The sequence below is a fragment of the Rhincodon typus genome, chromosome 24 (genome assembly GCF_021869965.1).
Source record: "Rhincodon typus isolate 14 chromosome 24, sRhiTyp1.1, whole genome shotgun sequence".
In the NCBI taxonomy this organism is placed as follows: domain Eukaryota; kingdom Metazoa; phylum Chordata; class Chondrichthyes; order Orectolobiformes; family Rhincodontidae; genus Rhincodon; species Rhincodon typus.
In genome coordinates, this window is record NC_063355.1 from 34,268,154 (window position 1) to 34,283,450 (window position 15,297).

Here is a 15,297-nt window from a genome sequence, read left to right on the forward strand (position 1 = left end):
AGGAAGTGCTACACCTGCCCCCATACCTCCCCTCTCACCCCCATCCCAGGCACCAAGAAGACTTTCCACATCAAGCAGATGTTCACCTGCACATTTGCTAATGTGGTATACTGCATCTGCTCTACCCGTTGTGGCCTCCTCTACATCGGGGAAACCAAACGGGGGCTTGGGGACTGCTTTGCAGAACACCTATGCTCGGTTCGCAATAAACAACTGCACCTCCCAGTCGCGAACCATTTCAACTCCCCCTTCCACTCCTCAGACGACATGTCCATCCTGGGCCTCCTGCAGTGCCACAACGATGCCACCCGAAGGTTGCAGGAACAGCAACTCATATCCATCTTGGGAACCCTGCAGCCCAATGGTATCAATGTGGATTTCACAAGCTTCAAAATCTTCCCTCCCCCTACCGCGTCCCAAAACCAGCCCAGCTCGTCCCCGCCTCTCTAACCTGTCCTTCCTCCCACCTATCCCCTCCTCCCACCTCAAGCCCCACCCCCATCTCCTACCTACTAACCTCATCCCGCCCCCTTGACCTGTCCGTCCTCCCTGGACTGACCTATCTCCTCCCTACCTCCCCACCTACACTCACCTTTACTGGCTCCATCCCCGCCTCTTTGACCTATCTGTTTCCTCTCCACCTATCTTCTCCTCTATCCATCTTCTATCCGCCTCCCCCTCTCTCCCTATTTATTTCAGAACCCCCTTCCCCTCCCCCATTTCTGATGAAGGGTCTAGGCCCGAAACGTCAGCCTTCCTGCTCCTATGATGCTGCTTGGCCTGCTGTGTTCATCCAGCTCTGCACCTTGTTGTCATATATTATTGGGCATTCTTTTCCATTAGGCCATCTGTGAGCCAGCACTATCCCAATTCCGTGAGGGGTGGTATCACATATCAGCACTACATATCGCTTGGGAGCGTAGTGTGCCAACACCTAAAGGCTCTGTCTTGGCTACAAGACCATTTCCAAAACTAACCCTTTTTCAATAGCAGATGTAAGGGTGCCAGGATGGAGGGCAGGTTATGTCTGAACTTTCCGTAATAATTCACCAATCCAAAGAAAGACGTAGGACATGGGAGCTGGGACAGCTTTGATCGCTGTCACTTTATTTTCCAACGGGTGTAACCCGGTCTTGTCAACTCTGTGGCCCAAGCAGGTCACTTGGGGTGCCTGGTACACACATTTTCCTGAACTAAGGCATACACCTGCCTTGGAGAAACATCTAAGAACTATGTCCAAGTTCTCTAAGTGCTCTTTATTGGTCTTCCCTGTTAATAGCACGTCATACAGATAAAAGGCCACCTGGGGTAGACCTTGTAAAATGCTGTCCATCGTCCACTGAAAAATGGCACAGGTTGACATTACCCAAATGGCAGTCTTGGATACTGGTACAAACCCTTATGGGTATTAATTGTAGCATACATCTGGGAATCCTGATCTAACTACAATTGCAGGCAAGCATGGCTCATGTCCAGCTTCGTGATGGACAGCGCCCCCATCAGCTTTGTGTGTAAATCCTCAATGCGAGAGATTGGGAGTTATGAAGCTGTTTACCGTTTATTTAAAATCCCCACAAAGGTGTACTGACCCGTCAGGCTTCACAATCGGTACGACCGATGCTGCCCTTTCTGCAAACTGTATTGGTTTGATGATGCTTTTGCTCTCCAGTGATTCCTGTCTCTGCTTTTGCCCGTAAGGCAAATGGCACTGGATGGGTCTTGCAGAATCATGGAATTGCTTCCCGGTCAAAGCGCAAAGTGGCCTTGGATCTTTTGATAGTCCATAGACCTTCCTGAAAAACTTCCGGGTATTTAATTAGGACTTCACTCCAGCTGCCATTTTGTAATCGAAACATATTGAGCCAATCTAGATAAATCCTTCACAACCAATTTTGCTCTATCAGGCCTTTTGCTACAATGCATGGTAACTGAACCAGCTGCTTCTCATGAGACTGGAGTTGAAGTTATACCCTCAATCTGTAAAGGTTCCCCAATGTAGGTTCTCAGTCAAGGGTTGGAGTCCAGAGCAAAGTTTGTTATAAACTGGTTCTGCCAATCACTGAGAGCGCTGTGCTGGTATCAACCTCTAATGAACCGAGGGATCATTTAATCAGATGTTTACTTTGATTGGTTCTGATTTGGCTGTTGCTAAGCAATTTAAATGTTCCAAACCAGTTATAGGTGGGCTTTCCAGGGCATGCACTCTCCTGGATACTGTCCTATGAGTTCTCTTACTCAAATTAGGTTTAGTGAGACTCCTTTGCTGTCTCGAGTCCACATACCGGCAGCAACTACAATGACTTGCTGATCCAGATCCTTAAGAAAATTTTAACCATTCGGCTGAGGCTTGGCTTTGTTTTAGGGTTTTGCTGTGGGCTGCCCTAGGGTCCCACTGTTCAGGATATGTCCTGAGTGCATCTGCCTTCACTCAAGTGGTGTCCCTCAAGGTCAGTTGGCTTGGCGAGGGTGTCCACTTCCATTGGCATACCCTGTAACTCACATAAGTTTCCAATGACAAAGCCAGTTGTAATGCCTGTTTGCAGTCCATTTGGGCTTCAGTTAGTATGCACTTTTGTGTGGTCAAGTCGTTAATCTCACTCTCGTTGCCACTGAAATAACTCCACAGAGACTGGTATCCTGTCACCAATTCACCCTTTATTTACACGTGTATAGTTCTCGACACTGATCTCTCAGAGTGGACAGAACCTCTGATACTCCTGTTTATATCTGTCAGCCAGAGCTCCCTGATTGAACCAGGTTAAAAGGCCCAATCAGGAAACTTATATATTCTATAAGGTCTACCTGGCTGATTTCATTATAATCACTACAAAAGGACACTTGGAAAACCATAATATGATTGGGCAGAATGAACATAGAGTTATGGAGGTATAAACGATATAAAATTTCAGTCCATGATCTTATTGAATAGCAGAACATGCTCAAAATGCCAGTGGCCTACTCTGCTTCTATGCCCAATGTTCCTGTGACTGATACATAATGCATTCATTCAGCAAGATGCCAAGTCTCTTATGCCTGTTCTTAACTTCCACTATTGTCTGTAGAGGAATGACCCAAAACAGCCAGAAGTATTACTTTACGACATCAGAAAACTGGAAGTAACAAAAACAATCATGAATATTCCCGAATAATATCAGAAAGCCACTCACTATATCCATTGTATAAAAACTAAGGGTAGAAAAGGCCAGCGACATCAAGATGAATTAGCAAAAAGAAGTAGTCATAGACCATTTGAGATATCTAACACTTTAATTCAAACCTGAAAACATGATTTACTTCAAGATTATTAGAAGCATTTCAGTTGGGTGGAGATTTGATGAGGTTTTCTGAGTTGGTTGAAGATTATTGAAGGGATTTTTGATTACCTTGAGATTGCTAGAGAGGCTGCTTTTCTCAGCTGTCTGTCTATATTTCTCACCTGAGAGTTTTTCTCTGCATATCATCCTCAGTGATTCCGTGGTATGTTAGCCGTTCATTCCACACAGGGTTTCGGGTGTTGCGTAGTGTTTTTGTGCGTAGCTTGTTTGACTGTATGTTTGGAAAGAATATGAACATGTTTGATGTCAACTCATTCAATTGCTCAGGCTGTCACTTTGAATGTCACAAAAACCATCAATAATTCTGACATTTTTATCAGGCTATTTTCTTTTCTTCTCTGATTCCCTACTCATCTTCCCTGAGGTCAATTGTTCATGATAGAATATAACCTTCCTGGCATAAAGTCTTTAAATCTAGTGTACCATCACACTACTACTCAGGTAAGGTTAACAAACAAGTGTCAAATCTGAATCTTTTCAAACAGTATGCTCAGCATCCTATGAGTAGTACATCTAGTTGCCACTAAATTGGGAAACAGTACCTGGTTAATAGTGCACATTAAAAATGTTCTATATATTTGTATTGTTCTGATTATGGCTTTGTTCTCAACAGACAGGAGAATCAGCCAGCAGCTCTTGTTTCTTTGTGAATCCAGTTGGTGTGAAATGCTTCAAAGCACCCAACTGTTGACTTCTCTTCCATCATTTCCCATCTTTCTTGCCTGGAAATGCTTTTCCTTTCACTTTAGGTCTTCTGCCCACATAGGCTGGCTGATACTTTCTTCTGAGGTATTTGGAGAATAAGGGGAAATAGTAGAATAGATTATGACTTGTGCGACCGTCTGAATAGGTCTACCAATTCAGTACCACCCAATGTTGAGTATTTACAGCACTGCACAAGTGTCTACGCCAATGTGTTTCTGATAACTGTATCTGATAATTGTTAAAATGGTTGGCCAGGAAATATGTGCCATATTAATTCTTGATATCAATGTAATCTACTGCACAGATGTGACATTTTAACTGTTACCTGTCACCTGTAGATTATAAGTAACAGAGCCTCAGAACGCAACCTCACTGTGATGCGTATAAACCATTGTGGCACTGAAACCATCTTGTACATCACAGGGGCCATAGAACAGTTTCACGAGTTGTAAATCTCTTGAATATACTGTTTATAATCTGACGGGAACATCATACCTTGCTGGCTCCAGGCAGGAGATGTATTTTCACATACGGATCAGCCAAGCCATTGGAGTCCATTGGTTTCAGTCCCTGTAATGTACGAAGGGCAAAAATGCCACATCAGCACTTGGGTTATCTATCTGTAACTGAATCTCACAGTATGACTATATGTAAACAACATGAGGTCACCACCCCCAACAGTATCCCTACTTCACTTGATAAGTTTACCAGCTTAATGCCAATTAAATGTTGCCAACTGGACTGAGGTCAGACAATCATGTTCTATGCATGATTTTCACAGGTAGAAGTAACTGTTTTCCTCCTGTTGATCCAAAACGGATGCTATCACAAATCTCTGAATTTCTATATCCCCAATTTCTCTAGAAGCAATGCTATAACTGACCATTATCAAGTGGCTCCGAAACTCCTATTCTAAAATCTTGCCGTACACACTTCCTGGGCTGCATGTGTATGTCACAAAGCAGGAACTCAGGAACATTTCCTTGAATTAAGAACATTTTGAGCCACCTATTAAATGATTACTTTTCAAATCTTTGGGATAAAAAAAAATTCACAATTGACTGGAAATTGTTTTGATACCTTCGGTCATGCAGTATCCATAGTTTGAATTTGATGATGAAGTCCTAATTGAAAATAAGTAAATTTGATCGCTCACCTTTGCTTTTATGATGGTGCAGTGCAAAGCATTGTTGACCTGGTCATATATTAGACTGAACTCCAGTGCTCCCAATGTAGCTGTGAACATAACCATCACAACTTTGTCAACAAAACCATTGTCAATGAGAGTTATAAAAACAAAACAGGCATTCATAGCATTCCATTTGCTTTAAAATTGTAATCCATTTTTACAGCCATCAGGCTTCAAAGAAAATGCAGTTCCAGCCTTTAAACTGTAGATTTGTGTATATCTTAAATTAAGAATATTGTGTACTCATTGTAGAGGTATATATGTCTGATTTTCTTAGCTGATAGGCTATAATACAGTTCACAAATGTTTAACTCTGCCATTTATATTATTATTGTATGACCACTTGGTCTACTACTTTTTAACCCAAAGTGGATTAAAAGAGTAGGCTGAAAAATTTTGTGCAGGCATATTAACCATTTGAATGACTGTACTATACTGCAAAGCATAATGTCTGGGCTTCAATGTGTTGCACAATGGATATACTGCATAAAAAGAAGCCATTTGACCCAACCAGTCCACAATGTTGTTTACGCTCTCCTTAAGCCTCCCATCTTTCCTAATCTGGCTGTCTAATAGAAGACAGAGGGTGGTAGTAGATGGAAAGTATTCAGCCTGGAGCTCGGTGACCAGTGGGTGTGCCGCAGGGAGCTGTTCTGGGACCTCTGCTCTTTGTGATCTTTATAAATGACTTGGATGAGGAAGTGGAACATAAGAACATAAGAACTAGGAGCAGGAGTAGGCCGTCTGGCCCTTCGAGCCTGCTCCGCCATTCAATAAGATCATGGCTGATCCTTTTGTGGACTCAGATCCACTTACCCGCGTTCTCACCGTATCCCTTAATTCCTTTATTGTTAAAAAAAAAACTACCTTTTTTTTAAAAGCACTTACTGAAGTAGCATCAACTACTTCACTGGGCAAGGAATTCCATAGATTAACAACCCTCTGGGTGAAGAAATTCCTTCTCAGTTCAGTCCTAAATCTGCTCCCTCTAATCTTGAGGCTATGTCCTCTTGTCCTAGCTTCACCTGCCAGTGGAAACATCCTCTCTACTTCTATCTTATCTATTCCCTTCACAATTTTATATGTTTCTATAAGATCCCCCCTCAATCTTCTGAATTCCAATGAATATAATCCCAATCTACTCAGTCTCTCCTCATAAGCCAACCCCCTCAACTCCGGAATCAACCTAGTGAACCTCCTTTGCACCCCCTCCAGTGCCAGTACATCCTTTCTCAAGTAAGGAGACCAAAACTGCACACAGTACTCCAGGTGTGGCCTCACCAGCACCTTATACAGCTGCAACATAACCTCTCTGCTTTTTATTTCAATCCCTTTAGCAATGAAGGACAAAATTCCATTTGCCTTCCTAATTACTTGTTGTACCTGCAGACCTACCTTCTGTGATTCATGCACAAGGACACCCAGGTCCCTCTGCATAGCAGCATGCTGCAACTTTTTACCATTCAAGTAATAATCCTTTTTACTATTACTCCTACCAAAATGTATGACTTCACATTTATTTACATTGTATTCCATCTGCCAGACCTTTGCCCACTCACTCAATGTATCTATGTTCCTCTGCAAAGTTTCACAGTCCTCTGCACACTTTGCTTTGCCACTCATCTTAGTGTCATCTGCAAACTTTGACACCCTACACGTGGTCCCCAGCTCCAAGTCATCTATATAAATTGTAAATAATTGTGGTCCCAACACCGATCCCTGAGGCACACCACTAGTCACTGACTGCCAGCTAGAATAGCACTCACTTATCCCCACTCTTTGCTTCCTGTTAGTCAACCGATCCTCTATCCATGCTAATGCTTTACCCTTAATGCCATGCATCCTAATCTTATGCAGTAGCCTCTTGTGCAGCACCTTGTCAAAGGCCTTTTGGAAGTCTAGGTACACCACATCCACTGGGTCCCCATTGTCCACCTCGCTCGTAATGTCTTCATAGAATTCCAGAAGATTTGTCAAGCATGACCTGCCCTTCATGAACCCATGCTGCGTCTGCCCAACGGGACAATTTCTATCAAGATGCCTTGCTATTTCTTCCTTGATAATAGACTCAAGCATCTTCCCCACTGCAGAGGTTAAGCTAACTGGTCTATAATTCCCCATCTTTTGTCTACTTCCCTTTTTAAACAGTGGCGTCACATTTGCTGTTTTCCAGTCTGCTGGGACTGCCCCAGAGTCCAGCGAATTTTGGAAAATTACCGCCAGTGCACCTGCTATTTCTCCCGCCATCTCTTTTAGTACCCTGGGATGCATTCCATCAGGGCCAGGAGACTTATCAATCCTTAGCTCCATTAGCTTGCCCAACACTACCTCTTCCGTAATTATGATTGTTTCCAGGTCCTCACCTACCTTCGTCTCTTTGTCTATTACTGGCATGTTATTAGTGTCCTCCACTGTGAAGACCGATACAAAATACCTGTTCAATGCCTCGGCCATTTCATCATATCCCATAACTAAATTCCCCTTCTCATGCTCTAAAGGGCCAATGTTTACTTTAGCCACTCTTTTCATTTTATATATTTATAGAAACTTTTCCTATCTGTCTGTATATTCTGTGCTAGTTTTTTCTCATGTTCTATCTTACTTTTCCTTATAGCTCTTTTTGTGGCTTTCTGTTGACCTTTAAAGTTTTCCCAATCTTCTAGTTTCATGCTGTTTTTGGCCACTTTGTATGCCTTCTCTTTCAATTTGATAGCCTCCCTTATTTCTTTAGACACCCATGGCAGATTACCCCTTTTCTTACAGTCCTTCCTTTTCATTGGAATATACTTTTGCTGAGCACTTTGAAAGATTGCTTTGAAAGTCCTCCACTGCTCGTCAACTGTCCCACCATAAAATCTTTGTTTCCAGTTTACTTTAGCCAAGTCCTCCCTCATTCTATTGTAGTTCCCCTTGTTCAAGCACAGGACCCTTGTATTGGATTTTATCTTCACACTCTCCATCTGTATTCTAAATTCAACCATACTGTGATCACTCCTTCCAAGAGGATCCCTAACTATGAGGTCATTAATTATTCCTGTCTCATTACACAGGACCAGGTCTAGGATAGCTTGCTCCCGCGTTGGTTCCATTACATACTGTTCAAGAAAATTATCACGGATACACTCAACGAACTCCTCCTCAAGGCTACCCTGACCGAGCTGGTTCGACCAATCTACATGTAGGTTAAAATCCCCCATGATAATTGCCGTACCATTTTTACAGGCATTAGTTATTTCTTTGTTTATTGCCTGCCCCAATGTGATGTTATTATTTGGTGGCCTATAGACTACGCCTATCAGTGACTTTTTCCTCTTAGAATTTCTAATTTCCACCCAAATGGATTCAACCTCATTCTCCATAGAACCTATATCATCTCTCAGCACCGCCCTGATGGCGTCCTTGAGAATCAGGGCTACACCACCTCCCTTACCTTCCTGTCTGTCCTTCCGAATAGTCTGGTACCCTTGGATATTTAACTCCCAGTCGTGACCATCCTGTAACCATGTCTCCGTAATGGCTACCAAATCATATTCATTCGCGATGATTTGTGCCGTTAACTCATCAACCTTGTTACGAATGCTACGAGCATTCAGGTAAAGTGCCTTTATGCTAGCTTTCTTACCCTCATGATCTCCAACATCTCTAATAATATCTCCTGAGTTGTCCTTCCTTTTTGCTTCTTTCATAGTCTGCCTTGAACTTAAACCCTCCTGCACACATGCTAACCTGCTGCTTACCTTTTTATTTACCATCATACTCCCTGTCGTTTTCCCTTTCCCTTCCCCCCAACTCACTAGTTTAAAGTCCTAGTGACCACCCTATTTATCCTTTTCGCAAGAACACTGGTTCCAGATCGGTTCAGGTGGAGACCGTCCAATCGGTACAGATCCCTCCAGTTCCAAAACTGATGCCAATGCCCCATGAAATGGAACCCCTCTTTCCCACACCACTCCCTTAGCCACGTGTTTACTTCCCTAATTTTCTTATCCCTAAGCCAATTTGCACGTGGCTCGGGCAGTAATCCGGAGATTATGACCCTCGAGGACCTGTTCCTTAATTTCGTTCCTAGTGCTTGATAATCCCCAAACAGGTCCTCCATCCTAGCCTTGCCTATGTTGTTAGTCCCAACATGGACCACAACAACTGGATCCTCCCCCTCCCGCTCCAATATCCTTTCAAGCCGGTCAGAGATGTCCTGCACCCTGGCACCGGGCAGGCAACACACCATGCGGGACTCCCGATCCGGCTTGCAAAGGGTACTATCTATCCCCCTAACGATAGAATCCCCTATAATTACCACTTGTCTATTTGCTCCCCCCTCTTGAATGGCCTTCTGCACCATGGTGCCGCGGTGAGCTGGCTCATCCTCCCCGCAGCCCTTTTCCTCAGCCACACAGGGAGCAAGTATCTCGTACCTGTTGGATAAGGTCAAAAGCTGAGGCTCCTCCACTCCTGAACTCAGGATTCCCCTACCTGCCTCACTTGCAGTCACACCCTGTTGTCCCTGATCACTAACTGAAATTGAATTACTTAATCTACCAGGTGTGACTGCCTCCTGAAACAAAGCGTCCAGGTAACTCTCCCCCTCCTGGATGTGCCGCAGTGTTTGAAGCTCAGATTCCAGATCTTCAACTCTGAGCCGGAGTTCTTCCAGCAACCAACACTTGCTGCAGATGTGGTCACTGCCGTTCACAATGGGATCAGCCAGCTCCCACATCATACAGCTACAGCACATCACCTGCCCAGCCATCTCTACTTAGTTAATTACTTTATTACTTTATCTCAATTTATGAGTTAAATACTTTCTAATACTTCTCTGCTATGGTCCTTTCAAATAACCAATTAATATATAAATAAAAACAAAGAAAGTAAATTTTTAACCAATTACACAATACAGAAGAAATAGAAAAAGTATAAAAACCTTACTTTACCAACACACCACAGAGTCCTTTTTTTTCGTTAGAGGAGGAGAGCGGGTGAGAGACACTACACGTTTAGTGTCTCGGGTTCAGGGTGGGTTAGTAAGTTTGCCGATGACACGAAGGTTGGTGGAGTTGTGGACAGCGTGGAGGGCTGTTGTAGGTTGCACCGGGACATTGACAGGATGCAGAGCTGGGCAAAGAAGTGGCAGATGGAATTCAACCCAGAAAAGTGTGAGGTGATTCATTTTGGAAGGTCGAATTTGAATGCAGAATAGAGGGTTAATGGCAGGATTCACGGCATTGTGGAGGAACAGAGGGGTCTTGGGGTCTATGTCCATCGATCCCTCAAAGTTGCGACTCAAGTTGATAGGGTTGTAAAGAAGGCGTATGGTGTGTTGGCTTTCATTGGCAGGGGAATTGAGTTTAAGAGCCATGAGGTTATGCTGCAGCTCTATAAAACTCTGGTTAGACCACACTTGGAATATTGTGTTCAGTTCTGTTCACCTCATTACAGGATGGATGTGGAAGCTTTAGAGAGAGTGCAGAGGAGATTTACCAGGATGCTGCCTGGACTGGAGGGCAGGTCTCATGAGGAAAGGTTGAGGGAGCTAGGGCTTTTTTCATTGGAGCGAAGAAGGATGAAAGGTGACTTGATAGAGGTTTGCAAGATGATGAGAGGCATAGGTGGAGTGGATAGTCAGAGACTTTTTCCCAGGGCGGAAATAACCATTACGAGGGGGCATAATTTTAAGGTGATTGGAAGAAGGTACAGGGGAGATGTCAGAGGTAGGTTCTTCACACAGAGAGTGGTGGGCGTGTGGAATGCGCTGCCAGCAGTGGTAGTGCAGTCAGATACTTTAGAGACTTTTAAGCGACTTTTGGGTAGGCACATGGAGGATAGTAAAATGTGGGGTATGCAGGGTAGATTGATCGTAGTAGGATAATAGGTCGGGACAACATCGTGGGCCGAAGGGCCTGTACTGTGCTGTACTGTTCTATGTTCTAATCAAAATCTATCATGATTACCCGTCTCCTTCAAATGCTTGTTTTGATTTCCATTAAATTTATCTTATTAACGCCGATACAGGTTCAGCTTAATTTTGCTCACTTTTCAATTCTTGATTACGGAACACTCCTGGCATCCTAGTTAGTTCCTGGTTTGCACTGGATTTCTCTTTCTAGGATGTGATTCAGACCAATTACCGAAGTCTTACAGTGCATTTTGGCCCATTGTATCTGTACACATTGTATCTTGAAATCTTGTGCCATCTCCTTGTACATCACTTTTATCTAAAAAATTGTCCAATGCTCTCTTGGATGCCTTAATTGAACCCTTCTCCATTACACTTCCTGGCAATGTATTCCATACCCTAATTGCTCACTAAGTGAAATCATTAGAACTGAGTTCTGAGGAAGGGTCACTCAACCCGAAACGTTAACTCTGTCTTCTCTTCACAGATGCTGCCAGACCTGCTGAGGTTTTCCACCAATTTCTATTTTTGTCTCAACTTTAAATCTATGTCCTGTCATTCTTGTTCTTTTTACATGTGGGAACAGCTTCTCCCTATTTATTCTATCAAGACTGCTCGTGATTTTGAAATCACAATCTCCTCTTAGACTTCTTCTCTCCGAGGAGAATAGTCACAATGTTTTCAATCTGTCTTAGTAACCGAAGTTCCTCATCCCTGTAACCATTCTTGTAAATCACTTCAGCACTCTATCCAATGTGGTCATATCCTACCTGTTATGTGGCATGCACAACTGTACACAAATGCTCCAACTGAAGTTTAACAAGTGTGTTATACAAGTTCAACATCACCTCCTTGCTCTTGTATTCTTTACCCTTATTAATAAAGCCAAGGACCTGTATGCATAACTTACTGCACTGTCCATCTGTCCAACACCCTCAATGATTTGTGCACACATATACCCAGATCCCTCTGTTCCTGCACCCCCTTTAGAATTGTACCATTTGTTTTATATTGTCTTTCAATGTTGTTCCTACCACAAAAAAACACCCCATATTCTTCTACATTGAAACTCATCTGGCACCTATAGCCTACTCAAACAATGCCCATTTAAAATTCTATGCTGTTCTCCTCCCAGTCTTATTGGGGAAAGGGCAGAAAAGTGGCTGTGAGGAATGTTGGACCAGCCATGATCCTACTTCATGGCGAAGCAGGCCTGAGGGTCCAAACAACCAGCTCCTGATGCTACCTCTTATGGTCTTATGGTCAGTTTACAATTCTCCCAAGTTTCATGTCATCTGCAATCTTTGCCATTTCCCCCTGCACACCAAGATCGAGGTCATTATGTATCAGAGAAAGCAAGTGTCCCAATACCAACACCTGGGGCACTTCACTGCAAACCTTCAACCAGCCCAAAAAATATCTATTGACTGTCGCTCTGTTTTCTATCACTAAGCTAATGTTGTATCCACATTCCTACAGACCCCTTTATTCCATGATCAAGAACTTTCCTTATAAGTCTGTCATGTGGCACTGCATCAATTGGTTTCTGGAAGTCCATGTAAAACAGCAACAGCATTACCCTCAGCGAGCTTTTCTGTTACTACTTCAAGAAACTTCAGCAAGTTAGTTAAACATAATTTCCTCTTTATAAATCCCCACTGACTTTTCCTCATCAACCCAGCTTTTTCCATGTGACTATTAATTCTATCCCAAACAACTGTTTCAAGAAATTCCCCCACCACTGATGTTAAATTTGACTGGTCTGTAATTGCTGGGCTTATCCTTCCAACCTTTCTTGAACAAAGTTGTAATGGTTGCAATTTTCCAGTCTTCCAGCACTTCCCCACGCCACCCCTCCCCCCACCAAGTCGATGGTAGACTAAAAGCTAGTGGTCAGTGCTCCTGAAATTTCCGCTCACACTTCCTTCAAAATCTTGGGTGCACCTCATCCGGTTTCAGTGCCTTGTCAAGCTTAATCACCAAAAGTCAATTCAACACTTCTTCCTCATCAATTTTGAACCCTTCTAGTAAGAGAGATCCCTCCCGTGTCACTGTGATGTAGGTAGCACCCTCCCTATGGTACAGACAGATACAAACTATTAATTTAATACCTCAGCCATGTCCCCTGCCTCCAGGTGTAAATTCTCTTTGTGGTCCTTAATCAGCCCTACTCCTTTTATCTAGTACTGTTTATACACCTATTGCTGACTTCATAATTCCGCTTTATGCTGGCTGCCAGTCTTTTCTCATAATTCATCTTTGTTTTGCTTATTTGCTTTTTCATCTCCCTTCTGAACCTTTGGTATTCCTCATTTCTCTATTTTCTACCTGATGCCTATCATATACACAACTTTTCTTCTTTATTATAATTTCTATCTCTTTTGTCACCTAGGGAGGTCTAGATTGGTTTTTCCAACCTTTAAGGAAATATAGCTTGACTGTACGCAAACAGTATCTTCTTTGAAGGTAGACCCTTGTTCAGTTTTTCCCACCGAAGTCTTGTTCCAGTCAATGTTGCCCAGCTCCTTTCTTCTCCATTGAGGTCTCTCTCTGGCAATTGATTTTTCTCACTCTGGATTGTTTCATGTCATGCTCTACCATCAACTTGAGCCTTCTGATAAAATGATAATTGTCTCTGAAATGTTCCCCCACTGACACTTGTTGCACTTTGCCCAACTCATTTCCAAGAACCAGTGCATCCTTTTGTGTTGGACTAGGAGGCTTCAATTTCCTGCCACCGACTACAATGATCGTATTTCTTTTTCAAATGTTCAGTTTTATTTCTGGCTTTCTCTTTATCTTCCTCATTAGAATGTGGCCTAAAGCAAGAGCCAACTGAAAATCACAAGCCAGTTAAGAGCTATTCATTCAAATGATCTAATTCAAATAGTTTCTTTTGATAAAACTGCAGTTGGGAGTTACTGCTACTAATATTGGCAGATGAACCCTTGGCCAGACATTTTCCAAATTCTGCCAACATGTATCAAACAACTCCAGTCTGCTGCCTCCAATTTTCACAACTAATCACAATCAGTCACTTAAGGGCCCTTGCCATTAGTGCAAGTTAATTTTAGTTTTCAGTTCAATTATGTGACAATCTCCTACTGGCTGTTTCAGTTGAAATGTTCACCCATTTAATACAGCAGCCAGAGGAACGTCAAGAATGGCAGTGGTCCACAAAGCCACAACTTTAGAATTAAACACATTTCATCCAAACGCTGCCAACCTCTGTACCAGGTATAAGGATTTCTAGTGAGGAGGATGTGATTCCCCAGAGATATTTAAATGTTTGCGTAGAATTTAACTAAAATACACCATATATTTTAACCCTATTAATTCCACGATTGAAAGAGGCAAAGTAAGTAACGTTTAAATTTGTTCACATTTAGCAAACCATTAAGTCCTCATAAAATACCTGAAGACTTAACTAAGCCTTCTTTCTATCACTATCAGCCAGATTGTGGTCTCTCTGAAAAGACTCAATCAGAGGAGACCAATTGGAAAACAAAGGTCCAGGGTGTGTATTCAAAGTGAAAACAAATCATGATTTCAACCGTACAGCTGCAAAAATGTTTGACGTGACAGCAGTGCCTTTCATTTTACAAATAACATATCTATATTATTTATTTCATGTTCTCCATGTGATTCCAGTGGCTTTATTAAAGCACAATGAATTAGAGCTCCTATTCTCAAGTTGATACCAGAAATACGACCATGTGTACTTACATCATCTTTAATATGGTAAAAATCCCAATTTGCTTCAGAGAATGGGATACAATGGGATTAAATACCATGTTCAGACAGGTGATGACAAGCTTATTCTAAGAAGCAGGTTTTAAGAAGTGACTTTAAGCAGGAAAGAGAATCAGTGAAGCAGAGCAGTGTGGGAGGGAATTCCAGAGATCAGGACCTAGGCAGTTTAAGGCTTGGTTGCCAGTTGTAGAAAGATGGTAAGGCAGAATAGGCGAGAGGTCAGAATTGGAGGAGTTTTTTTAACATTCATTCATGGGATGTGGGCATTGCTCACTAAGCCAGCATTTATTGCCCATTGGGCAGTTAAGAGCCAACTGCATCGCTTGTGGGCCTGGAGTCATGTGTAGGTCAGACCAGGTGAGGATGGCAGACCTTCTTCTTATAAAGGATATTAGTGAATCAGATTTTTTTTATTACAATCA

At 42.7% G+C, this 15,297-nt stretch overlaps 1 protein-coding gene across 1 annotated transcript in view; it reads right to left on the reverse strand.

Annotated features, from left to right (window-relative positions):
* Window positions 1-15,297, reverse strand: part of LOC109920806 (rabphilin-3A-like) — a 220,963-nt gene that overhangs the window by 42,930 nt on the left and 162,736 nt on the right. Inside the window, exons 11-13 of the mRNA XM_048611789.1 lie at window positions 5,197-5,276; window positions 4,536-4,610; window positions 3,437-3,546 (exon numbers count right to left, since the gene is read on the reverse strand). Coding sequence (XP_048467746.1) covers window positions 3,437-3,546; window positions 4,536-4,610; window positions 5,197-5,276 — 265 coding nt within the window. The remainder of the gene's footprint in view (window positions 1-3,436; window positions 3,547-4,535; window positions 4,611-5,196; window positions 5,277-15,297) is intronic.